A 27,789-nucleotide genomic window follows, 5' to 3' on the forward strand; every position below is an offset into this window, starting at 1 on the left:
GTTGAAGATTTCAAATACTGAACTTTTCCTGGAACGGCCTGCAATTGAATATTATGTCACCTTTGCTGAAATAAATTAAAATGATATAAAAAAGTCATATCTTTGTTTTCATTCAACCTGTATTTATTCATTCCACATGGAACAATTTATAAAATGTATTATCTCCTATTAAGCTTTAAAGGTAAAAGTAGGTGTGTTGTTTTTTTTTCTTCCACTTAGTAATCATTTAAGTTAGAATGAGGATAAGTTTGAATATACGAACAGCTGGTGCAACTGGCTTCAAACATTTCCACACAATGAACCCTGGGGCCACATATACTGCCCTGGTGCTCTGCTGCACAAAACCAACCAACCTGTGAAAATCGTCCCACTGCAATAATTACTACTGTTTGAGGAATGGTTGCTTAAAACTACAGTAGCGTAGTGGCGCCACAGGATGGCGCCATCTTGACTCTCACACACACGCTCCAGTATTTGAAACATTATTTTATTCTTGCAACGAGCAAATAAGAACACTATACATATATTTGCAGGTTATATTACATTAGTTGAATATAGATTTCAACAATGCAAAAATGCACTTTTTTATTTTTTATGTTTATAGGCTACCCTTTGTTTGGACAAATTGTACCACGTGCACTTGGCTGTTTACTGTCAACTCCTAAATTAATATACTTTTCCTTCCTGGTGAGATAAACACAGAGATAAAACAGTAAAAGTTACCGGTCTGATTAGATAATGTGTGAAACCCCATGAGGACAGAGTGTGTGAGAAAAGTCCATAATACAAAATAAATCTAAAGAAGCACTAAAGAGAGAAAGATGTTTATTTTGATGACACAGATCATATAAGTCACAACTTCCTGGTTTGATTAGATAATGTGTGTACTTTGCATTCTCAGGAATGAAATATTAATTTAATAAACAATGAAGTGTGAAACCACACGAGGAAGAAGGAGGTCCAATAATAATACAACATATAACAATGCACTGAAAATGAGATGGTTCCCTGAACACACTGATGATGATGGAAGTGATTAATTGAAATTGAGTGACTTTAATGTATTTTAACATGATTATGTCCCACATTAGTATGTAAAACGTCATTGTTATACATTTTAAACCTCGTCAGACCTAATCCAGTCTGGAGCCGTACACCTCCACCTCGCAGAGGATCAGGTACTCGGTTCTTCCAGGAATGACGATGTTAACGTAGCGACCGTCCATCCCGTTACACTGGAAGCCTTGAGTGAAACCTCCACTGATGCTTGAGATCACAGCGCACCTAGCAGAAGAAGGAATTAGTTTGTTAAATCATGGAGGGATCATTTGAATAAATGTGTAATCTCAAGGTACAAAGCAAAATTATGCCAAACTGTACACTGTACACTGTAAACTACCTGGGATTGTTGTTGCCATTGTTTTCAAGAGAATCTCCAATTCGGATCTCAGCTCCATTAAGTCGGGTAGGGACCGAATCTAGAGTGTTGGTTATGTAAACAGAAAAGACTCTGTGTGTTTTGCGCAGGTCCAGTCGCCACCAGGGGTTAAGGTTATTGCTTGTGTGAGTACAAGAAGCCTGGTTCCAGTTGCTGGCACGATTCCCATCTATGGCATTATATGCAATGCCTGTAGAATGCAGTGATGACTGGGTGGCTTTTCCTTGGAGTGCCAAGTTCTCTCCTGCACAAAGGACACAAACATCAGGACTGATGGTTACTTTTCTCTGCAGAACAAAGTGGCGCCAATCTGTGTATATCCTATCGTATATCCTATATATATATATATATATATATATATATATATATATATATCCCTTTCCAGTGGTAAGAAGAAACTACAGGAAGAGATGCAGAGGTCATGGAAAGTTGTGAACATCCCTGTTCTTTATCTGGCTCATCACTGCACCACTTGCAAAAAAGGATGCACCAGGAGCCAGCAGTAAGTGTGTAAATTGTTTTGTATGTCAGTGTCCACAGTATGTATGAAAATGTGCAAATATTAACTTCTTTACCATCTATATCACATATGAATCATTTTAAAGACGTTTTCATCTTCAAAAGGAACCAGCTGGTGAGTCTCACTATATTGCATGTTAGAGTTAAGACACATTTAGCTCAAATACTTTGCAAAGGACAGATCATCTCTATTACTGTATTAACAGGAAGTGGATGCATTTTCCCGTTTTCTTCATTCACTTTGAACTGCAGCTGGATAGAAAATTAGACGGATGTATGAGCTAGAAGATCAGATCCTGTGTGGCATCAGCCTCAAGTTCAACTCTCACCAGTTGGGGTCCGGTACCCGTAGACTTCCACTTCACAGAGTGTAAGGACCCTTTTTAATCCAGGTAGAGCCACAGTCACGTAACGTCCGTCCACACGTTTGGTAAAAGTGATTTTTAAAGACCTGCCTATTGGGATATGAGAAATGACACCAGCCCTGAAAGAGAGAGAGGAAGCAGTGCGGAGAGTTGTTTTAGAACTGCAGTACTTCAAAGGTGATATGAAGAAATAATATTTAACCTGCCAGAAGAAAAGTAAAGGCAGCATTTCACACAGAAAATCTAACAGATGATAAGATGAACTGTGTCAGAGTCATTGAGGCACGAGTGTGCTAAAAATATTTCCTGGGGGAACCTTGTATTTCAGAAGTCATTACGATCACTCACACTGGGTTTGCAGCACCATCGTCCTGTAAAGAGTTGCCGATGTGAATCTCTGCCCCGTTGATATCTTCTGAACAGCAGTCTCCTCTGTTGGTGATGGTGATGGAGGTGACGATGTAGGACTCCAGCAGGTCCACTCTCCACCAGGGGTTGGTTTGTATAGCAGTGCGGCTGCATGATCCAGCCAGGTAGTTAGAATCACGGTTTCCATCGATGGCATTTTGGGCAAATCCATACAGGTCCGCAAGACGCGTTGACTGGGTCGCTTTTCCACGCAAGGCCACATTTTCTGCAAATAAGAGAATTGAAACATACATTCACATGTTCAAACATGCAATAACCTATTTGTTTGGCCACTTGGGGACAGCCAACACACTTTGCAAACATTTGCTTATCTACACATGTAGCAGTTACAGAGCCAGATTATCATTCATTAAGAGTTGTGTTTATGTCCACCTGATGAAGGTAAGTTCAATATTCACTCTCTTTTAACTTGTTTTTGATCTCAAACAAACTCCTGAGATAAATATCCGTCTCTTTAGCTGCTAAATGCTCTACTATGTTCAGCAGCTGCTCTCTGAATGTGTCTGTCTGCTGTTTGCTGCAGAGGTGGTCGTGCACGGTGTGTTTGACTGAAAGCGATCAATTACAGCTGATTTAAGTGCAATCAATGTGAGATCAACAGACTCAAACTATGCAAAAACATCATTCTGCACAGTGAAGCTCAAATATCCAAGTGAAGCAACAAAAAGCAAAACACATGTCAGCGTGCAGGGGACTTAAAGATATCACAGATACAGCCAGAGCATACTTACGATAGGTGTCAGCTGCGCACGTCGGCAGAAGGAGCAGCAAAAGCAGAAGTGAACTGTGTTTCATTGTTCTGGTGGAGACAGACAAGAGACTCTTTACAATAATTACACTGAAGAAATAAACATCATTATTACTGACCAACAATTTTTGATCCAGATGTTAGATACCCAAAGTGCATACAAATTAAATAACGTTTAAAATAATAACTGGTAGCAAATGAGAAACAAGTGTTTAACCTTATTATTACTACAACCACATACCTTGACTTGCAAAATGAACTCAGAAGAAGACGAGGAGCCGCTGTTTATGTTGTGTTGATATGATCTGATGTGGACCACACAGGGATATTTATGTGCACATCTTATCCTGGCACATGTTGTTATTAATCGATGATTTACCCACCGCAGATACGGTTCAACTGAAGCCGATCAGAGATTAGCAACTTCTTATGACGTTGTAAAAAGTGTTTCCTTGAATTTGTCGGGTGCTAGCTTTGTTATTGTAGATAATATATATATAGGCTGCCATAAAGCAGCATACAGTAAATGCAATTTACTGCTTCAAAGAATTGATTAAAGTTCCTTATTGTCTAGAATTCCAATGAAAAGACCAAAAATCAACGATGAATTGATCCTAATGAGAATGTTTTTTATTACCAAAGCCTGATATATCTTCTTCCTCTGTGCCATGGAGCTCCATTGTTTTAAAAACTATTAAAAACACATCAATGAGCCTCACTGCTGCCCTGGGTGACATCCTTCATCACCTTGAACACACACAATGTAGTTTATTTTGAAAAGCACAGTATGAGCTGAAAGAATAAAGGTCTTAAAAGTAGATGTTGACGAAAGAACGCTCCTCAAGATCAGAAGTTATTCATAAATCCAAGTCCAAGTTCATTAGTTTCAAACAAGTCATTTACTAAATCGCATTTCACTACTTAAACGTAAAGAAACGTCTTTGCTAGTGAAGACTTTAGGAGTGTGCAAATCGAGTGCGAGGAAACTTTGTAAACAGGAAGTCACTGAAGCATTACAAGGGTCGTGTATAGATGGTAACCCAGGATTTGGAAAACTTGTGAAAAACCCTTGTGAGACTCGCTGCCAGAGAGAGCTGTTATAACCTTAACTATTCGAGGTCAATGCCTAACCTCAAATATTTTGAAAAACTACAGTTATAGACTTGCAAGATATATATACAAATTTGTAAATGTAGTTTTACTTGATTACATTTCAAGGGGAACTATTGTAGCCTTCTTTTTTACCCCACTACATTTATTTGACAGCTTTAGTTACTTTGCACATTCAGATAATCAATACTAATTATAATATTTTAGAATATCAAGTCGTTAATATGAATTATTGCCTAGTTATTGTAAGTTGCTAAGGGTTATATTGTCACATGGGCACAATAGGTGTTATGTGTTGACCCATCATCAGAATAAGGCGTAAATTCACCTTAAAATTGATAAAATAGTAGAAATAATATAATATATAATAGTAATATAATAATAGAAAGTATACAAGTAAACTGTAGAGTTTCTGTGTTTTCAGAGAGAAACAGAGAAGTAGTCGAAAAATGTAAATGTTGAAACATTGACATTTAAGTTTCTAGGATTACGCAAAATAATATCTGCAACTAAGCCTTTTCATCGTTAACAGATACTGATGTTTTCTTTCTTTTCCTGCGTGTTTGATATGTCGGTAACTTAAGTCAGAGATATAATCGTTCGTAGTGTCAAAGATGTCTTCAAATGTGCACCAACCGCTGCACACAGAGAGAGGCTGACACTGTTTTCTGCTGTTCTTCTCACATTTGGATAAATCATGTCCCACTAAGGAAAGTGCTAATTCCGTTGAAAAGCAACAACATTTTCTCATTTAAAATAATCAGGGTTGATCATCTGAGGGTCTTTTACACAAATGTAATATTTTTTCATATGTTTGTCTTTAATTTGATAAATTATATGATTATATGATCGCCCAATACCCAGAAAATCAGTTGTCCCCAGACAAGAGGTTGTCATTTCAATTCGATAAAAAAACTCATTCATTTAAAATGTATAATCAAGAATTCTTACATATTTATTGATGTTGCTACTGTCACAACCATGATGTGTCAACACTGTCTCTTTTGTAAAGAAATAATTATTTATATTATGACATAAATGTATGCATTTTAAGTAAAGGCTAGAGGCAGCTAGCAACAGACAGAAAACAAGATGGCTGCTGTATACAACTCATGCATGACATGTCAAAAAGTGAGTTTTTGTCACAACCGTCAGGTTTTCTGTCTTATTCATGCTTAAAACATTGCAGTACTCTAGTTTTTATCTTGCCGTTCACCATTGTTAATATTTACAGAAGGATAACATGTACATAATCAGGCCATTGTCACGACCGTCAGGTCTCAGTCACCACCGTCAGATGGAACTTTCTTTGTTTTAAATTAATATAACTACAATATGTTCCTCCAATGCAGTTGATGTATTGAAGTAAATGTCTATTTGAAATCAAAAATGTGATTTTTTTTTATGTCCACAATTATTATTTTGTATATTTAATGCTAATGATGAAGGTTGCATGATACTAAGCAATGACAGGAAAAACACATAATTATGAAAAAATGACAATCAGGAGGTTGCCCAGAAATATTGCTCGATTGCTGAGACCTTGTTCTATAAACACATACCTTTAGATTTCTTAACAATAAATCATTTTTTTTTTCAAATTTAAAACCTGTTTTATCCAAATTCTCAAGAATCAGTGATTAGTTAAGGAGCTGCAAAAGACCTCAATCACACAAACACATTGAAAGTTTGAATATAATCTTAAGTAATGACCATCAGGCTGTTGCATCGTTGGTTATGACTCATAAGTTTACAAGAAGTGACTGTTCATACTCGTGAACCAATATTATCGGGGATAAATGGATGTGTATGATCTTTAGCATACTTTTTGGCATGAACTTGGATGATCTCTGAAATGAAATTCACAAGTAAAGGGAAGTGAAATACATGTGCATGGGAGTAAACCGATAGGATGTGATGGGATAGTGTTGAATATGATCTGATTTCTGTTGATTGGTTGGATATGGTTCGACCGAGATGCATATAGAGAGCACAGGACTCGCCCGGTCTTTAGGGGTATGATAGCTTTTCTCTCTTTTCCATTGACTCCATCAGACTGTCGGGGGCTCCATGTAACACTTTTAACTTCTTTGTTGCATCAGATCGTCTTAGTACATTAATATCTGTGTGTCCTGCTCTCTTACCTGCCTGAAATAATACTAATACTAATATTTGTTATGCACCTCTGCAGCATAGGGTGGCAATTAAGAGCCACAATATTTTAAACCTTAATCCCAATTGTGAAATGTAACCACTACTTAATACTTATACTATATATGTTATATACTATATAACAATTTCCTTCGGGATAAAGACATCTTCTATCTTCTATCTTATCTTGATGTTGAATGTATAATCACTGCTCTGCAAGTCTTATATGATGCATTTCTAACAGTAATAACGACAAAGAAAGTGTTTTTATTTATTTTAAATATGATCTATTAATGACTATCCTCTGTCTCAACCAGGATGATGAAACTCAGTGTTTTCCTTCTGCTGCTCCTCCTGTGCTCAGCCTCCATTTATGGTAAATATAATCTGAGAGTATGTATGACGTTTTCGTTATAAAAGAAATATGTGGATGTCGGTATGTTTTAGCAGGAATAGTGTGTCACAATGTGACGAGTTGGGAACTAGAACGGGTTGCATTGCTCAGAAATTCATGTTCCCCTCGGGATGAATTAAATTTGGTGATCCCTTAACTTTTCATCTAGCACCATTATCGGGTCAAAATTTGTAATTTGTCTAATACTAAATGGACTTTAAGACCTGCAAAACTAATGACATTCCCATCAGTTTCAGCTGTACTTTGTGTTTAGTGCTAACGACAATATTTTTGCATGCTAACACTAAGATGGTTAATTTTAACAGCTTTAGCATTTTAGCATGCTGACGTTAGCATTTAGCTGTGTAGCCTCACAGTGGCTGCTCTCTGATAAACCCACTTTAAGTTGCTCAGCACCAAACTGCAGACACACACAGTTAGTAACTAGCTGGTGAACAGAGTGGAGCATTTAGAGGCTAAAGAGCCAGATATTACCCTCAAGACCAAAACAAAAAATGAACAAACATTTCTGCTTCTTCTGCCAGGTGTGCTGTGATCACAAGTATCCCTGCAGGTGGTGTCGGTGAGTTCGATTGTAAGGGGATGGACGGTCGCTACGTCAACATAGTCATCCCAGGACGAGAGGAGTTCCTGAGTCTGTGTAGTCTGAAGAAATTCCCATTATCTCCTAGTATGATAGAGATTGCATTGGGGAGAGTTTTAGGTCCCTACTTAGTGCATACAAATTATGTTTTACTTCCTAAGGCTGTTTTTTTGGTGTACCGTAAAACTGTTAATAATACTGAATTACATTAAAAACATTAACACAGTCTATTGTTAATTTCATTTCATCATTATTGGTCTGAATCAAAACATTATTTCAGGGATTATTTCATATATTTTCATATATTTTGTGGGTTGGTATGCACCTTAGATTCCCAAATATATGTGCATCTGATCCCAGAATCAGAATCAGAAATACTTTATTTATCCCCGGTGATAATTCACACATTATCGTCCTTATATAGTTAAGTGTATTATTATAACTGTCAATGTGATAAACCAAAGTCTGAGTCAAGTGCTGCTGTTTGATCAGTGCAGTCACTCCGTGTACGGAAAGCAAGATGACCTCAGATGACCATGGATCAACTGAAGAGGGGGTTAATTCATGTGCATGAGGGTGACTCCCCCAGATGTTGTGATTGGATCTTTGTTATTGATCGACTGTAGAGGGAGATTTTAGATAAATATCTCAGTTTCAAGGGTTTTCATGGAGTTCTTTCAGGGTGAAGCTGCAACTGAAAGTCTAATCAGCAAAATCAGAGATCATTGAGCTCCAGAGTTAAAACATCTGTTCTAGCCAGGAATCAGGGTAAGCACTTCTTTTAGCATTTCTCTTATTTTATAATGCATCTTGTATGTTACAAATACATTGTATGAATATATATGTTTGTTGTATCTTGCCATGTGATGTTTATGGAAAGTTGCAGCCGTTTTGATTCTGCAACTAAAGTTGGGGAGAGTTCAGCCAGTGAACGTATCAGTCCGTCAATCAGTAAACAGACTCCTGGGACATGTTGACACATGTTACAAATAATTTCTGACCGTCTGAAACACACGAACACAGAAAATGTAAGTGTTATCCACATAAAACTTAATTATACAGCATCATCTAGTGTCATTTTGTTGTATGAATAAGGCACTAATAAAATATTTACTGTTTCCTATGTAGGTACAGGAACAATTATGAATATTAGTTTGAATTGTTATTAACAGTTCTCTCTCTTGTCTCAGAATAATGAAACACAGCGTGGTTTTGCTTTTGCTGCTCGTCTTGCTGACAAGCTCAATTTATACTTATGGTAAGTATAATGTAGGGATATCTGTATTTACATTGCTCAAAACACACATCTGGTGCTGTCATTTAATATTTAGCTGTTTGAAAATAATGTATTCTATACAGGTCATTAAAGGTGGAGGTATAATGTAATGGATGTGGTGACAATAAAAGTCTGTTCTGTCACCTACTACTACTACTACTACTACTACTACTACTAGTAATTAACACTAAACACAAAGTACTGCTGCATGAGGCTAATGGGAATTAGTTTTGTAGGTATTCTGTCATAAACCAAAGCATTGAACAAATTAAAGACGTGACCTGATGATGGCACTGGATGAAAAGTAAAAGGGGAACCTCTTGCTGAGAGTTAGATGAGAAGGTGAAGATGAAAAGGTTGAAAATGAAAGAAATCTTTGGGTGTGAAAGAAGTCAGTTTTAACAAACCCGCTCGGGAGGCAGACACCCTCTCCACATTTAGGAGCAGGCTAAAGACTTTCCTTATTGATAAAGCTTATAGCTAGGGCTGGCACAGGCTTGCCTTTAACCAGCCCCTAGTTATGCTGCTATAGGCTTAGACTGCTGGGGGACACCTCTCTCCTCCTTCTCTTCCACTCTCCTCCTTCTCTTTCTCTCTCCTCCTCTCCCTCTCTATCTGTATGCATGTATGTAAATGTATGTTACTAACTCAGCATCCGGGGCATTATTCCCAGAGTTTCTGTCTCTTATGTGGCAGGTTGCCACTATTAATGTTTAAATCTGGATCATGAATCATGGCTGCACCTGCTGTCCTGGTCCTGCCTGACGCCCACGTTTATATATACATTATATATATATATATATATATATTTTTTTTTTTGGAGTCACCGGGAAGCCTTTTTGACATTATACTGGATTCATCCTTTTTTATTTATTTATTTTTGATCACTCCATCAGTTCTGTCACACGGATGTTGTATTTGTACTATGTTGTTTATCCTGTACACACAACATCTATTGCTCGTCTGTCTGTCCTGGGAGAGGGATCCCTCCTCAGTTGCTCTCCCTGATGTTTCTTCCATTGTTCCCCCTTTAATTGTGGAGTTATTTTAGGAAGTTTTTTCTTGTGCGGTGCGTGGGTCTAAGGACAGAGGGTGTCGTATCCTGTACAGTCTGTAAAGTCCACTGAGCCAAATGTGAAATTTGTGATATTGGGCTATGTAAATAAATTTGATTTGATTTCAAGTTACCAGTTAGTAGTCAACATTAAGCTCAAAATGTATTTCTTTCACAGACAATGTGGCCTTGCGCGGCAAAGCAACTCAGTCACACGTCTCCACGCTATCGTTCGGGGCTGCCTACAATGCCATCGATGGAAACCGTGATTCTACATTCTTTGGCGGTTCATGCAGTCAGACTGGAACACAGACCGACCCCTGGTGGAGAGTGGACCTGCTGGACTCCTACATCGTCACCTCCATCACCATCACCAACAGAGGAGACTGCTGTGCAGAACAGATCAATGGAGCAGAGATTCACATCGGCAACTCTTTACAGGACAATGGTGCCACAAACCCAGTGTGGGTGCATAATGTGGAAAAACTGAAACTGCTCATTTTCATATTCACCCTGTTCAGTTTTCACCACATTTTACCTTCAACCTCAGTGCAGCCAGGAGGGTTTCTTTAAGCATGACACTACTCACCCCACCTAGATACTGAACATCATTAATGAGCTTCTCATTCTCTTTTTGTGTCTCTTTTAGGGCAGGTACCGTTCAAGCAATCCCTAAAGGGGGCTCAGACACTCTGAATTTCAACACGACAGTGGAGGGACGTCACGTGACTGTGCTTCTACCTGGTTTAGAGAAGACTCTTACACTCTGTGAAGTGGAGGTTTATGGCTACCGGGCTCCAACTGGTGAGAATTTAATCTATACCATGTTGTATCTCTGTGTTGTATAGCTTATTATAAGTAGCTATATAACACAGAGATCAGAGGTTGCCCAGCCTGCAGGAAACCCTCAACATGACTCTTATTATCATCAGAATATCATACAACTCTGTCAATGCTGCTCAATGTTTGTCCTATTGAGACGAACTTCAAAATAGGTTAGAATAACTTACGAGTGCTGCAGCATGGCACACATGCAACAAATTCCTATTTGGCCACTGTTTGTAAATAACAGCTATTTGCCACAGTGAACGCAAGGCAGGCTAGGCAAGCATATCTGTATAAAAAAGCAACAAGAAGTGCTAAGTAGTGAAAGTAGTATTGCTCTTCCATAAAGGTTGCTTGCCAGAGACGATTAAGAAATGGTGTAGATCCGTGAAGCAGAGGCCAAGACATCTGGCAGGTTGCCACTATTAAACCTGCCACAGAATGTGACACATTTAAGAAAATCCACAATTCTTCCTGATGTTACTATGTTTTAAATGTCTATGTATCAGTGCTGTGACTACATTTTCTTTACAGGAGAGAATCTGGCACTCCAAGGAAAAGCCACACAGTCATCACTGTTTTCTTTTGGCACTGCATATAATGCCATAGATGGGAATCCTAGCGGCACGTGGGAGGACGGTTCCTGCTCTCACACAAAAAACAACATCAAACCCTGGTGGCGACTGGATCTGATCAAAACTCACAAAGTATTTTCTGTCCAACTAACCAACCGAGAGGATAACCCAGAACGACTCGATGGAGCTGAGATCCGCATTGGAGATTCTCTGGCATACTTTGGCAACAACAATACCAGGTAGCTTACAGTCTCCTGGTTTCTTCATTTACATAGGTACATTTGTATTTTGTATTTTACCACAACATACTTTACAGCTTCTCTTATCAATATTTTTTAGCCACTCTAGCGGCCGGTCCAATGCTTTGTTGGGACTGATACATCTCAACAACTGTTTGATGGATTGCTGTAACATTTTGTCCCAGCCCAGTCTCATCACCCAGGCGTCAAATACCACCTCAACACGCCCCTCAGTGTCTGATACCGACACACAAGGCATCCTTTAGAATCTTTATGAGATGCATGGGCTTTCAAGTAACTACAATGTCAATGCACCCGTGTCAGTATTAGACCATCAAAACAAATGCTCTGAGGGTCTAATATTTATCTAAGCCTAACCAAGTGACCTGACCAAGTGTCACTATGTGACGAGTTGGGAACTAGAACGGGTTGCATTGCTCAGAAATTCATGTTCCCCTCGGGATGAATTCAATTTGGTGATCCCTTGATTTTCATCTAGCACCATTATCGGGTCAAAATTTGTATTTGTCTAATACTAAATGGACTTTAATACCTGCAACACTAATGACATTCCCATCAGTTTCAGCTGTACTTTGTGTTTAGTGCTAACGAGAATAGTTTTGCATGCTAACACTAAGATGGTTAACATTACCTGCTAAACATCAACATTTTAACAGCATTAGCATTTTAGCATGCTGACGTTAGCATTTAGCTGTGTAGCCTCACAGTGGCTGCTCTCTGATAAACCCACTTTAAGAAGCTCATCCCCAAACTGCAGACACACACAGTTAGTAACTAGCTGATGAACAGAGTGGAGCATTTAGAGGCTAAAGAGCCAGATATTACCCTAAAGAATTGGTGGAGACCAAAACATAATATCTTATTGCTTATTTTAATCACTTACAAAGCCTGCTTAGCCCCAAGCTATATATCTGACCTAATAAACCCAGACGTGCACGTAAAATGACCCATTTGTAACCTGTTTTTTAACTGACTTGTATGATTTTATATCAACTGGACAATTTAATCTGATTTATCTGGTTTTTACTTTTGAAAGTATGATTTTATTAAAGCTTTGTGCCCTTTGTTAAAGCAACAAATCAATCTTTTTTGGAGTCAATAACACCATTTCTGCTTCTTCTGCCAGGTGTGCTGTGATCACAAGTATCCCTGCAGGTGGTGTCGGTGAGTTCGATTGTAAGGGAATGGACGGTCGCTACGTCAACATAGTCATCCCAGGACGAGAGGAGTTCCTGAGTCTGTGTGAGGTGGAGGTGTACGGCTCTCGCCTGGATTAAGTCTGAAGAAATTCCCATTATCTCTTAGTATGATAGAGATTGCATTGGGATTTTTGATGTCCCTACTTAGTGCATACATATTATGTTTCGCCGTGTAGGATAAAACTGTACATCATTAATACTGAATTACAATCAAAAACATTAACACAGGGTATTTTTCCTTTCATTTCATCATTATTGGTCTGAATCAAACCCTTTCTTTGAATTTAAAGTTTAATTTACCAGAACTAGTTAGTCAGATTTGGTGGTGAATACACCTGTCAACATTTTGGCAACACAACAAGTTTTTGATATATTCTTCAATAACATATACGTTTTAAGAATGTTTAACCATATTATCACCCCACAGTTTTGGTAGTATTATTATGTACAGTGTTGGGTTTTGAAGCCCAAAGGGCGCTGTGATTGCCTTTCAAAAGAATCCAGTAAACCTCTAGATGATCAAGATAATTATTTATTTAAAGTGATGATGACAGCATTTCAAAAATACCCTCAGCCGAGGACACTTTCACACACCAAGTCCACAGTCCGAATCAATAAAGAGCCAGTTAGCTGTCTGTTGGTAAAAGTGAAAGTGATACAAAAACATCATAAACATTTTGCTATATTCTCTACAGAAGGGTGTCGTCGTCTCTCATTGGTCCATGTTGGCGCGGTTATGCCCCTTGATGGGCAGTCTTGTTGTGACGAGATGGAAGAGAACCTACAGTGCTTCACATTCATAACTAATATAGTGCTCATTATACATTTGTGCAGAAATACATGTTGTGCAATAATACATTTTGATTGAGGTGGACGAGTACATGTGATAATCATTAAGTGTGACACAATACAATCAGGAGTTTATTTACTTCACAACAGCATATATATGTATATGTATATGTATATGTATATATATATATATATATGTATATATATATATATGTATATATATATATATATATATATGTATATATGTATATATATATATATATATATATGTAATATAGAGAGAGAGAGAGAGGGAGAGGTAGAGAGAAGACAGAGAGAGAGAGAGACATAGAGAGAGAGAGAGACAGAGATGAGAGACAGAGAGAGAGAGAGAGAGGAGAGAGACAGACACAGAGAGAGAGAGAGAGAGGAGAGAGAGAGAGAGAGAGAGAGGGAGAGATAGAGAGAGAGAGAGAGACGGAGAGAGAGAGAGAGAGAGACAAGAGACAGACAGAGAGAGAGACAAGAGAGAGAGAGAGAGAGACAGAGAGATAGACAGAGAGATAGAGATATATATATATATATATATATACTATATATCTATTATATATAACTATATAATATATAACATATAATAATACATATATATATATACATATACATATATATATTATACATATATATATACATAGATATATATATTATTATATACAATATTATATACATATATATATACATATAATATATATATATATATACTATACTATATATATATACACATATCACAGTGCTGTGTCCTGTAGAATATCTAATATTTCCATATATAGTATGATTTATTCTTCCTTTTCTCTAAAATGTCCAATAGTTAATCTATTGCTTTCTTTTAACTGTACCTACATACCAGGAAAAGTATTTTATTGATACATGATTCAGACATTTACACATTTATCAAACGTCTGCATAGAAGTGGCAGCAAAAACTGACTGATTATTTTATTTCACTTTGTGGGTTGGTATGCACATCAGATACCCAAATATATGTGCGTGTGATACCAGAATCAGAAATACTTTATTTAACCCCAGGGGATATTAGATTTCATCACAGTTGCTCCATTTTAGAATAAAACAAAAATATTTATATAAATATAGAGAAGTCAAAATAAAAATGTGCACATTATAATAGATTATATAACAAAAATATATTTACATATATACAACAAGAGTATTGCACCGTTAAATAGTTGCACAAGTAGTATAAGTATAGTCCTGTAGAATTGATGGGGTTATTGCTGCTGACGGGGTAAATCATTTCCAGGGCGCTCTGAGGGAGGAGTTAAAGAGTTTGATGGCCACAGGCAGAAATGACTTCCTGTGGCGCATCTCGTGGAATGAGTCTTGCACTTACTTCTGTGTTTGACCTGCAGATTCATGGAGTGGGTGGGAGATATTATCCAAGCTGACCCTTGTACAGCATCCTGGTCACTGACACCGCCGCCAGAGTCCAGCGCCACTCCCACAACATCGTACTTGTTTGATCAGTGCAGTCTTTATTTCAGGGATTATTTCACAATTTGTGGGTTGGTATGCACCTTAGATTCCCAAATATATGCGCACGTGATTCCAGAATCAGAAACAGAAATATTTTATTTATTTATCCGGGGATAATTCACACATTATCGTCATTATATAGTTAAGTGTATTATTATAATGTGATAAACCAAAGTCTGAGTCAAGTGCTGCTGTTTGATCAGTGCAGTCACTCTGTGTGAGGAAGACAAGGGGAGTGTTTGATACGTGTGACCTCAGATGACCATGGCTCAACTGAAGAGAAGGTTAATTCATGTGCATGAGAGGAGACTCCCCCAGATGTTGTGATTGGATCTTTGTTATTGATCGACTGTAGAGGGAGATTTTAGATAAATATCTCAGTTTCAAAGGTTTTCATGTCCAGACACAGGAGTTCTCTCAGAGTGAAGTCGAATCAGCAACATCAGAGATCATTGAGCTCCAGAGTTAAAACATCTGTTCTAGCCAGGAATCAGGGTAAGCACTTCCTTTAGCATTTCGCTTATTTTATAATGCATCTTGTATGTTACAAATACTTTATATGAATATATATTTGTTGTAGCTTGCCATGTGAAGTTTATGGAAAGTTGCAGCCGTTTTGATTCTGCAGCAAACTAAAGTTGGGGAGAGTTCAGCCAGTGAACGTAACCAATCAGTAAACAGAGTCCTGGGACATGTTGACCCATGTTACAAATAATTTCTGACCGTCTGAAACACACAAACACAAAAAAATGCAAGTGTTTTCGAAGTAACACTTAATGTTCCTATGTAGGTACAGAATTAAGAATATTAAGAACATGGAAGTAATCATTGGGAATTTTAGAGGAAGGAGACTTATTTTACAAATAGTGGATGCTTACTGGGCCCAGTAGCCTAATAAAAAAAACTGCCATGAGCAAAAGCATTTGTCAATCCAAAGAAGATAAAATGGCTAAATTGCATAGGCGTTGGGTTAGTTTTTCTCCTGTTAAGTACATTATGGTCCATTAATAATTGAAAGTCCCTCATTATTCCAAGATTTATTCTTCCTACGACAAAACTATATTGCTGTGTTGTTGAAAGTTTGAATTAAGTCTTTATACAAATTACCAGTGAAGTCTACTTCAACTTGTCGTTGGAATATTTATTCTCTGCACAGAGAACGTTCAACAAAACTGTGTTCATGTATTTTACAGACAGTCAGGAGAAGAAGGGGTGGAGGATGTTAGGAACACATGAGAGTACAATTGTAGACATTCTGTTTGTTATGATGACCTTCAGTCTACCTAAGATACAATGGTCGAGTTTGACGAGTGGGGCAGGACTTAAGTTTTGTTTCCCAGCACTATATCCTGTAGGTATCCAGTATTTACATATATACAGTATGATTTATTTCTCTAAAAGGTCCAATAGTTAATCCCTTGTTTGCTTGTTTTTTTCCACTGTACCTACATATCAGAAAAAAGTATTTTATTGGTACCTGATTCATACATTTATCAAACGTTTCACTCGGACTAACAGTCAAAATTGTGCAGCTCACAAATAATTACATGAATAATCACATAATAGCCAATCAGAGACCATTTAACCAACCTCTTCCCCATTGTTCATTCTTTTAAAAAACTTTGTTTGCAGCTATTTTTCATTCAAGATCATGTCGACAAAGTGCTTTCATCTCTTTCTTCCATCTTGTTCTTCTTCTAGAAAGTCTTCATCATACAGTTTTTAATTGTTACTAACAGTTCTCTCTCTTGTATGTCTCAACCAGAATAATGAAACACAGCGTGGTTTTGCTTTTGCTGCTTGTCTTGGGGACGAGGTCAGTTTACACTGATGGCAAGTATAATGTAGGAATATCTGTATTTATACGTTAAATATTATATGTAGTTGCGTACATTGCTCAAAACACACATCTGGTGCTGTCAATTAATATTTAACTGTTTGAAAAGAATGTCTTATATACAGGTCATTAAAGGTGGAGGTATAATGTAATGGATGTGATGTCCATAAAATGTCACAAGTGGACAAAGATCTGGAGTAATTTATATAATACTACTACTACTACTAGTCGTCGTAGTAATAATAATAATAATAACTGTAATGATGATAATAATGATAATTATTATAATCATTTTAATTATAGAATAGTAATTCAATTATTTTTAGCCTCATGCAATCTTAATTTAAATGTATAATAATTTTTTATCTTAACCCTGTGTTCATATTTTTGTTATTCAGCCAGTGTTCGTGGGTCTGGTGGACCAGCTGTATTTTTGGATTTTTAATTCAACACAATCAAACAATTTTATGTTAAAATACTCAACAGGTTACTTCATCCCAATTACAAGCAATATAAACAGTATATATGGTTAACATTTGCCCTTTACCTTTGTTAGATCACATTTATGAATTAAAGTGCTACTCGTTTTTGCTGGTCCTGTGGCTCGTCTTCATTTTGGAACTAGCTGATGTTCAATCTCATCCTCTTCTTCAAAGTCACTGTCAGACTCTGTGATCCTCACATTCTGAAACCTCTTCCTCTACATCATCATCAAAATCTTCTCTCTCTTTCAAAATCAATTGCAAGGCCCTCTGAGCTGAGAGTCTTTTGGCCATCTTGATCTGTTGTGATAAAGAACCACACTGGCAAAGCTATAATTATTGTGTCCCGCCCCCAATTTGCAGCTGGGATAAAGTATGAAAAATAAAGATTGGTTCCCGCAAGAGAGAGGATGAAATGTGCGGGAATGTGAGAGCAGAGAGGTGTCAGTGCTGGAATTTTGCAACAATGTTGCAACCTTGTGCGGGAACGGCAGGTGCAGATACACACACACACACACACACACACACACACACACACACACACACACACACACACACACACACACACACACACACACACACACACACACACACACACACACACACACACACACACACACACACACACACACACACACACACACACACACACACACACACACACACAGGTGGAGGACAGAGTGAATGTACACAGGACCTACAATTTCTACACTTTTATTATCCCCGGGTCCAGTGGATGTAATATACATGTGTAGGGGGGTGTACAGTGTGTGGTCATTGAAAATATGTTCTGATATATGTTCTTCACAGAGAATGATCCAAGGACAATGAGTCTGAGTTTGAAAAAATAATGAATCGTATCATTTCTATTTTGATAAAAAATTAAAACAATCATACAAGGGTTAATATTCCAAGCACATGTGGTGCCTAAAATGATCCTTCCTTTGTCCCTTCTCAGCTCCTATAACATAATATCCCAGCAGGGTGTCGGCTGCATCTTATTAAATGACAAAGGACAAGGAGAAAAAGTTAACTAACACTAACAACTGCGACGTCAGCTGACAAAATCAACCTAAATCCAGGTTAATAACAACCGGTGTGCTGTGTATTAGGCTACACTGGCATTTAAAATGAACGATCACAGAAAAAGAGGCGACTACAGTTGGCACACAGACCACAACCCTCACTGGGCTGGTTTACTTCATCGTTTTGGAAAAGCTCCATTTTCCCCAAACACACTGAAACACCAAACTGACACATTAAGATTCATACACTCTCGTTTTGGAAAAGCTCAGTTTTGGATGGAGGGTGGAGAGGGAGAGAAGAAGATGTGTCTGCAGATTTAACTGGCCTCATCTTAATTGACTACAGCCATGCTTGCATCACAATGATAACATGTTGATATTTGGCAGGTGTAATGTTTACCATCTTAGTTTAGTGTGCTAGCATGCTAACACTTGGTGATTAACACTTAACACAAAGTACAGCCAGTTTTCATCATAATAGAATAGTTTGAACGGGGGCTTGCAGTCGCAATTTTTGCAATCGTGAAGCTCACAATGAGATTCTGCCCATTTATTTAGCTTTCTCCCACTTTTGAACGTTTGAACATCCTTTCACCACACAATGTCGGTGTCCAAATCCCATAACTAGAAGAGCGATGATTACACACTAAAAACTAGCCATATACAATGTAAACACGCTTGAAGAATAAGCTAAATACAATGTAAACATGTAGAGAAGAAATCCAATATGGCGGCTCTTGTAGAGTTGGTGCTCACTTTTCTAGGCTTGCCACACCAGCATGCATTGCGATTCCACCGGAAGCCCGAAACTCCGATTCCGTCTATAGGCTTAGACTGCCAGGGGACACCTCTCTGCTCTCCTCCTTCTCTCCCTCTCCCCTCCTCTCCCACTCTATCTGTATGCACATACATAAATGCATGTTATAAGCTCAGCAGTTTCTGTGTCTCTTATGTGGCAGGTTGCCACTGTTAATGTTTACATCTGGATCATGAATCATGGCTGCGCCTGCTGACCTGGTCTTGGTTTTTTTTAGACACCGGGAAGCCTTTTTGACATTATCCTGGATTCATCCTTTTTTTTTTTTTATATCACACCGGTTCTATCACATGGATGTTTTATTTTTACTATGTTGTTTATCCTGAACACACTCGTCTGTCCGTCCTGGGAGAGGGATCCCTCCTCAGCTGCTCTCCCTGAGGTTTCTTCCATTGTTCCCACTTAAATTGTGGGGTTCTTTTAGAACGTTTGCTGTACATTCTGTAAAGCCCACTGAGACAAATGTGTAATTTGTGATATTGGGCTATGTAAATAAATACATTTGATTTGATTTGTAGTTACCCACTCCTCAAGACATTAGCATACTAGTCAACATTAAGCTCAAAATGTATTTCTTTCACAGACAATGTGGCCTTGCGCGGCAAAGCAACTCAGTCACACGTCTCTACGGTATCGTTCGGGGCTGCCTACAATGCCATCGATGGAAACCGTGATTCTACATTCTTTGCTGGTTCATGCAGCCAGACTAAAACACAGACCAACCCCTGGTGGAGAGTGGACCTGCTGGACTCCTACATCATCACCTCCATCACCATCACCAACAGAGGAGACTGCTGTGCAGAACAGATCAATGGAGCAGAGATTCACATCGGCAACTCTTTACAGGACAATGTTACCGCAAACCCAGCGTGAGTGCATAATGTGAAAAAACTGAAACTGCTCATTTTCATATTCACCCTGTTCAGTTTTCATCACCACATTTTACCTTCAACCTCAGTGCAGCCAGGAGGGTTTCTTTAAGCATGACACTACTAACCCCACCTAGATACTGAACATCATTAATGAGCTTCTCATTCTCTTTTTGTCTCCTTTAGGGCTGATGTCATGCCAGCAATCCCTTTAGGGGACTCATACACTGTGGATTTCAACACAAGCGTGGTGGGACGTTACGTGACGCTGCTTCTACCTGGTTTAGAGAAGAGTCTTACACTCTGTGAAGTGGAGGTTCATGGCTACCGGGCTCCAACTGGTGAGAATTTAATCCATACCATGTTGTCCTCTTCCATTGGTTGGCTTGGGGCCAGGTCGTTATTGGTCACATTGTTGGTGCGAAGACGTGTCCACACCTCTTGGCGCTGATGTCATCAAATTGATTTTTTTGGTCGTCCCGTGGAAGGGCATACCTCTAGCATGCTTCTGCTGAACTTTGTCTCATCAATACTTAGTTCGTTAGACAATAATGAGTCAGTTGAGTTTCTTACAACCCGTCTAAATATGAGCTTGGTAAATACATATAGCACATAACACTACTTCACATGGGCAAAATAAATACATACAATAGTTAATTATATCACAAATTAACACATACAGCAGTTAATTGTATCACACCAGTAGCTGTATAACACCGAGATCAGAGGTTGTCCAGTTCATTCAAGAAAATCCACAATTTGTCATGACATTGTGTTTCAAACGCCTATGTATCATTCCTGATACTACATTGTTTTTGCAGGAGATAACCTGGCAGTCCTAGGAAAAGCCTCACAGTCAACAACACTTGAATTTGGCTTGGCACATAATGCCATTGATGGGAGTCGTGCATCCAAGTGGGACGATAGATCCTGCTCTTCCACAGAAGTTGGGCACAACCCCTGGTGGCGGCTGAGTCTGCCCAAAACCTACAAAGTGTTTTCTGTTCAGATTACCAACCGATATAAATTCTCAGAACGACTCGATGGAGCTGAGATCCGCATTGGAGATTCTCTTGAAGAAAATGGCAACAACAATACCAGGTAGATTAAAGCATGTTAATTACAATACTAATGTTAAAAAGTCATAAAATTGGATTTTAGCATATTTATGCTACAGGAGAAAAGTTCAGTCTCTCTCCAAAATATTCACTGGTGCAAAGACCTGGTGATGACACCACATCTCCAATCCTTACGTCACAGCAGAGTCTATGTTACAGCCCGACACTTACCAAAATTGATATTCACTCTTATGTAAACTAATAACACTCAAATAATTGATTTATGAATTGATATATTTATTAATTAATTGCAAAAAAGGTGTAAGAACAACGCTATGGTTAAAGTTAAAGTGTAATTATATCAAAGTCATTGAGTCTCAGCAATCATAGAAATATGAGGGAGAAAATGATGCTCATGGAACGGCACCATAGAGAGTTTTGTGTCATGAATTGAAGAGACATTCATTAAAGACCTGAAATATCAATATTTGTCATCATCCAACACCTGCCTCCAACAGTCTAACAAAGTAAAGCGTACAAACCTACGTCGCTCTGTTTGTTGTATATTACACACAAAGTTAATCGTCTATTCCTCCTGCAAACCTTTTAAAGTCTTAAGTGATTTCTGCTTCTTCTACCAGGTGTGCTGTGATCGAAAGCATCCCGGCAGGTGAAACTGTTGAATTCCAGTGTCTCGGCGGGATGGATGGTCGCTATGTTAACATAGTTATCCCTGGAAGACGGGAGGAACTGCAACTGTGTGAGGTGGAGGTGTTCGGCTCCGCCCTGGATTAGCATTGAAATTGACTTCATTTGTAAGAATTTAGCCAATGCCGTTGTATGTACTCAAAGCAACTGAAATAAAACATTCATCTTAAATGTGTTCGCGTGATCAATATAATTGTGTTATGGGGCTGAGTTTGTCTAAGAATAGTTAGATAGACAATAGCGAATGGAAAAAGTCGACAACAACAATATGTGAAATAGAATTATTGTCATTATGCAACACAAGGTTGTACAACAAAATGCATTTGCACCCTAACCTTATGAGAAAAATATGACGGAACAAAACAAATCAAAAACAGTAGTGCATTCCTGTCGTGCATTTTCTGTGCAATTTGCTTCTCTCATGCACATGAATTAACCTCCTCTTCAATTGATCCATGGTCATCTGATGAAACATGCATCAAACAGTCCCCTTGTTTTCCTCAAACAGAGTGACTGCACTGATCAAACAGCTGCACTTGACTCAGACTTTGGTTCATCACACTGACAGCTATAATAATGCTTACACATATGACTATATTATGGCCGAAATGATCCTCACAATTATTTTATTTTAATCTTGACATCACGATTATTATTAATGAAAAAATATTTGTATTTATTCACATTTAAATACACAGAGCTGTGCTTTCACTTCCTTGTGCTACAATCCTGCTAATGTACAAATTAGCGCTGCACAATATTGTAAAAAACTGACTGATATTTGGTGCAACATGAGGAAATACAGGAATATTCACCATTCATTTTGTTGGCTGCATTTTAATCCAACATTGCTGCATGCCCCCTCGCACTATGGACAGTCCACCCAGTTGGCAAGAGTAGATGTTAGACAATGTTTGCAAGTTTAAAGTTCTGCATTAACAAATACAGAAGTTGGTCCATCATTTATTCCCAAAACGTTGAGTGGTTTATCTGTAATATTGATGATTTGCATGAGTTTCTTTTTGTCGTCATTTTTTAAAATCATTTCAGTCTGTGACTGTAGTTGATTTCCACATCATGAATTGCACTGATGCTGTATTGTGTTCCTCACAGGGAGAGAACCAAGCTGTACATGTACTACTCCATGTACAGCCGCATGTTGTAACAGTCGTTATTAAATATGATCAACCTGTCTCTATTATCTGACTACGTACCACAATCCTATAAGGGGTAGAGGAATTTATCTGAAAATACCTACAAACAACATACCCAAAGTAAATTAAAAGCTGCTCTTCAACAATTTGGACCAGATGCATGATTTTACTCTCATTCAAAAGATAATTCTCTTATTGTTCTTGCAAAATAGTGAAGAATCACTTCAAGTGCTTATGGAACTGAGTAATAGTGGTCTGAATATACTGAATTTGAAGAAAATAAACTCTGCCTGAATTTTTTTGCTGAAGATGGGTATAGCTGGTAGTTATGAGCTGGGAAACACAATAGGAACATAGCATCAAGTATTAGCAAGTTCAGGTTCAAATTTCAGAACAAAGGCACAAAAACTTAGACAGGTTTTTCTAAGAGTAACTCCAGGCGTTCACAAGCTGTGCATTTGGAGATATTATAATATTTATTGATAAAAAGGCCATAAATAACTATCATAAATAACTATTCTATACCCAATATTCCCTGGCATTAGTAATGACACAAAGTAAGTGAAGTATAAACAAATTGTTTATAATATTTGTGTTTTTTTGTAATTTGATTTCCTGAACCACAACACCAGTCGGTATACTGGCCCTCTCTTTAGGTCTTGGTCAGCAAGGCCTTCTCTGCTGGCCTAAACATCATCAGAATATACATTTAATTTTGATATATTTTTTCCAAAAATATGTATTAAATTATTCCCCATAGTCTATTCTCTTCATTTCATAGCTTTCCTCTTGGTTGCGCTGCTTCCAGCCTCAGATCGAGATTTGGAGGTCTGGCCTTTATGTTAGAGCTTTTATCCAATCATATTTCAGCTGTTTCAGCTGTTGCCAGGGTCCAAGAAATCTGCCCTTAGGCCCTCAACAGTGCGGGCGCCTGTCGCTTAAAGTGAACGGAGACAAAACTGTGGCGTTAACCAATCAGATTTCGAGTTGGGGACACCGGGGCCAGCTAGCAGGTGTGAAGTAAATTACTCCTGATTGCATTAATCCACACTTGAAAGACTATCATATGTATTTGTCTACCTCTATGAATGTATTTCTGCACTATTATGCATTTTCTGCACTGTATGTATTACAAACACAATACTGTATGTATTACAAACATAATATTGAATGTAAAAGCAATAGGAACACTTCCCCTTTAAGAGAACAGGTCAACAAACCATCACTTCCTGACTCTGCTGACGGAGGAGCGTGATGGCGCCAACGGGGACCAATGAGGAGAAGGTCAACGCCTACTCCATGTGTTAGATGCGATGTTTTACAACTCTTTGTACACACTTGAGCGGAGCCGTGAGACAGCAACCTGGATGTATCTTAGCCATGCAGTCTGTGGTAACGGTGATGTGATTGTGTCCTCAGCTGAGAGTATTTTCTATGTTTGACATATCACGTTAATAAATATATCGATTTAATTAGAAGATTGCTGTTTTGATTCGACATTCAAGCTCTGAGTTCTTCATCTTTTTCCTCCATTACAGGCGTACGATAACGTCAGCACGTCCACGTCCTTTGATTGGATACGCACTATTGAGAGGCGGAGCTATGCAGAGCTAGCAAACTTTGAACAAGCTAATTTGTGTAGATTTCTACAAGCTGTTTTTTTTCAACCCACAATGGCTGAAGGAGGAGAAGAGATCGATTTGGTCGCAGATATAATTATAACGCCATTTTCAAGACCAACTTTTCAAGACATCGTGAGAAGAGAACGGCCAACCCCGACGCTAGCGAGCCTATCACAGCTGGGAAAAGGGTTTGTCCGCCACTTTCAAATCACTAACTACGAGCGGTACCCCCGAAACACAGCCTCCGAGAGGCACTGCAAGTTGTACTGCTGGGAATGCCTGCTATTTACAACCTAAATGTTTCGTAAATATTGATATAACTCTGTTGTTAGGGTGATGCAATGCCCGATTATACTGCGTTTCTGTCTAAGTGTATAGTTTCTAGAGCCATGGCGTCATAATGATGGTATTAAGAGGTGGATAATTCAGGTAGGACTGTGTAGGACATCACTGAAGGCCTAGGTGTGAAATGCACGGCCCTCCACTGCCTATATCTATCAACCGGGTGCTACCCAGGCCTTCTCCAAAGGACTTATCTTTTAATTTACTGGAATGACTCCGGGCTTTCCTAAAGTCTTTTAAACTTTAAACTAGTTTTAACTATAACTACCGAGTATGATTCGGGCCTTATCAAAGGACTTGTTCGCTCTTCATTTTCATTCACCAGGACGTCTCCGGGCCTCCCAGAGGTCTTTTTAAACCAATACAGTATACAGTTTATCACATTTTATATCTTCAATGCTTTGTCCAAGTATTTCAACATCAATGGTTGTTTTATTTATTCAAATCGTTTTAGTCCTATCGGAGACGACCGTAGGGTTATGTTGCTGACACCCGCACCTAAAATCACCATTTCTATACAGATTTGAAATCCAACAGGTTCTGTATACCTTGTCATTGAGGCCTTTGTACGGGTATCAGACGCCACAAACCTCCGGTACTTCTCCGCTGTTTTCTCCGTCTTTCTCAAATCACGTCGGGGTCACCAATTTTGTCGTGTTCTAAGTCGGAGTTTCTATGTTGAAACAATCCAGTAAACTTCTTATTTGTCTCAAAGCATTTATTAAAGTGATATGACAGCATATAAAATATACTCAGCTGAGGACAATCCTGTTTCACAGCACCTCTCTCTCCCCGTTCCACAAAATCATACCGCCTCCAAGATTTTCACACTTTTCACCATGTGTTTAATGTGACTGTAGTGTCAAAGCTTGATGCACTGGGTCCTGACCAATGTTGACGAGTTGGGAACTAGAACGGGTTGCATTGCTCAGAAATTCATGTTCCCCTCAGGATGAATTCAATTTAGTGATCCCTTGATTTTCATCTAGCACCATTATCAAGTCAAAATTTGAATTTGTCTAATACAAAATCAGTTTCAGCTGTACTTTGTGTTTAGTGCTAACGAGAATATTTTTGCATGCTAAGATAGTTAACATTACCTGCTAAACATCAACATTTTAACAGCATTAGCATTTAGCTGTGTAGCCTCACAGTGGCTGCTAGGCTGTCGACTCTTATTCTTTTAACAATGAATGAAATTAGGCATACTATGTATAAAGTGAAATTTGTAACCTGTTTTTTAACTGACTTGTATGATTTTATATCAACTGGACAATTTAATATGATTTATTGGGTTTTTACTTTTGTGTGCTGTGATCACAAGTATCCCTGCAGGTGGTGTGGGTGAGTTTTATTGTAAGTGTATGGACGGTCGCTACGTCAACATAGTCATCCCAGGATGAGAGGAGTTCCTGAGTCTGTGTGAGGTGGAGGTGTACGGCGCTCGCCTGGATTAAGTCTGAAGAAGTTCCCATTATCTCCTAGTATGATAAGGATTGCATTGTGTTAGACAAATATTCTTAATAACGCCACAAAGTCAGGATCCAAATCAAATAAAAGGGTTTAATCAATATTCTTGCAAGAAGGAGCCGAGGTTTTATTCATGCAAAGGATGATCAAACTCACGCACATACAGGTTGTAAGTTCTGCTGTGTTGCTCACTGGAGCAACTCTCCCAGCCTCAGTATTTATACCCATTCAAAGGACAGGAAGTCATGAAGAGCTTCCAGGTCAGTCTTCCTGTGTTCTACAAGATGGGGGTTTACAGTAAACATAGATGTACTAATCAACTCAGGTCCCAGACGTGCTAATTCAACCGACTGAGGACTGTTCTTTGATTGAGCAGTTCACCCCCGGTCCCCTGCTGTGCTTAACAATTAGTATTGCCTGTATTTTCCTAGAATCTGTGTTCTTCCTAGGGTACATCGTCACGGCGAACCAGATTCAGATGGACCCTGCCAGTCAGTGCGGTAGCCAATTGGCTGACACCGGACTCGAGAAAGAAGGTTCAGCAGTTCCTAGGGTTTGCTAATTTCTACAGACGATTCATTCAGAATTTCAGTTCGGTTGCAGCCCCGTTGCATGTGCTTACCTCCTCAAAGGTCCTCTTCAGATGGACCCCCCAGGCCGACACTGCCTTCCGGAGCCTCAAGGTGAGGTTCACCACAGCTCCCATTCTCACCATCCCGGATCCTCTACGCCAGTTTGTGGTCGAGGTCGACGCCTCCAATGAGTGCATTGGGGGGGGGGGGGGGGGGGGTCCTGTCACAAAGGTCTGCAGAGGACAACAAGATGCATCTGTGTGCTTAACTGTCACGTAAGCTAACACCAGATGAAAATAATTATGATGTGAGGTTAGCGGTGAAAGCTGCCCTTGGGGAATGGAGGCATTGGTTAGAGGGTGAAGAGCAGCCTTTTTTAGTCGGGATGGACCATAAAAACCTGGAGTACATCAGGAAGGCTAAATGCCTCAACTCTCGCCAGGCCAGGTGGACGTTATTTTTTTAGCAGATTCCATTTCACGCTCTCACCCTGGAACCGCAAGCCAGATGCTCTGTCTCGTCTTTATGACCCAGAACCTCTTGCCAAAGAACCCGAGATAATCCTTCTACT

The 27,789-nt window shown here is 38.8% G+C and overlaps 1 protein-coding gene and 1 pseudogene across 1 annotated transcript; one reads left to right on the plus strand and one right to left on the minus strand.

The window, feature by feature from the left end:
• Positions 1–1,133: 1,133 nt before the first annotated feature.
• LOC115021446 (fucolectin-1-like) lies at positions 1,134–3,546 on the minus strand. Its single transcript, XM_029451906.1, has 5 exons — positions 3,483–3,546; positions 2,671–2,956; positions 2,287–2,441; positions 1,400–1,682; positions 1,134–1,284 (listed from the first exon to the last, which is right to left on the minus strand). Exons 1-5 carry the CDS (start codon positions 3,544–3,546, stop codon positions 1,134–1,136), a joined length of 939 nt encoding a protein of 312 aa, XP_029307766.1.
• A 3,532-nt stretch (positions 3,547–7,078) lies between these two features.
• LOC115021249 (uncharacterized) lies at positions 7,079–26,633 on the plus strand (annotated as a pseudogene).
• The last annotated feature ends 1,156 nt before the right edge of the window (positions 26,634–27,789 follow it).

The sequence above is a fragment of the Cottoperca gobio genome, chromosome 16 (assembly GCF_900634415.1).
Source record: "Cottoperca gobio chromosome 16, fCotGob3.1, whole genome shotgun sequence".
NCBI classification, from domain to species: domain Eukaryota; kingdom Metazoa; phylum Chordata; class Actinopteri; order Perciformes; family Bovichtidae; genus Cottoperca; species Cottoperca gobio.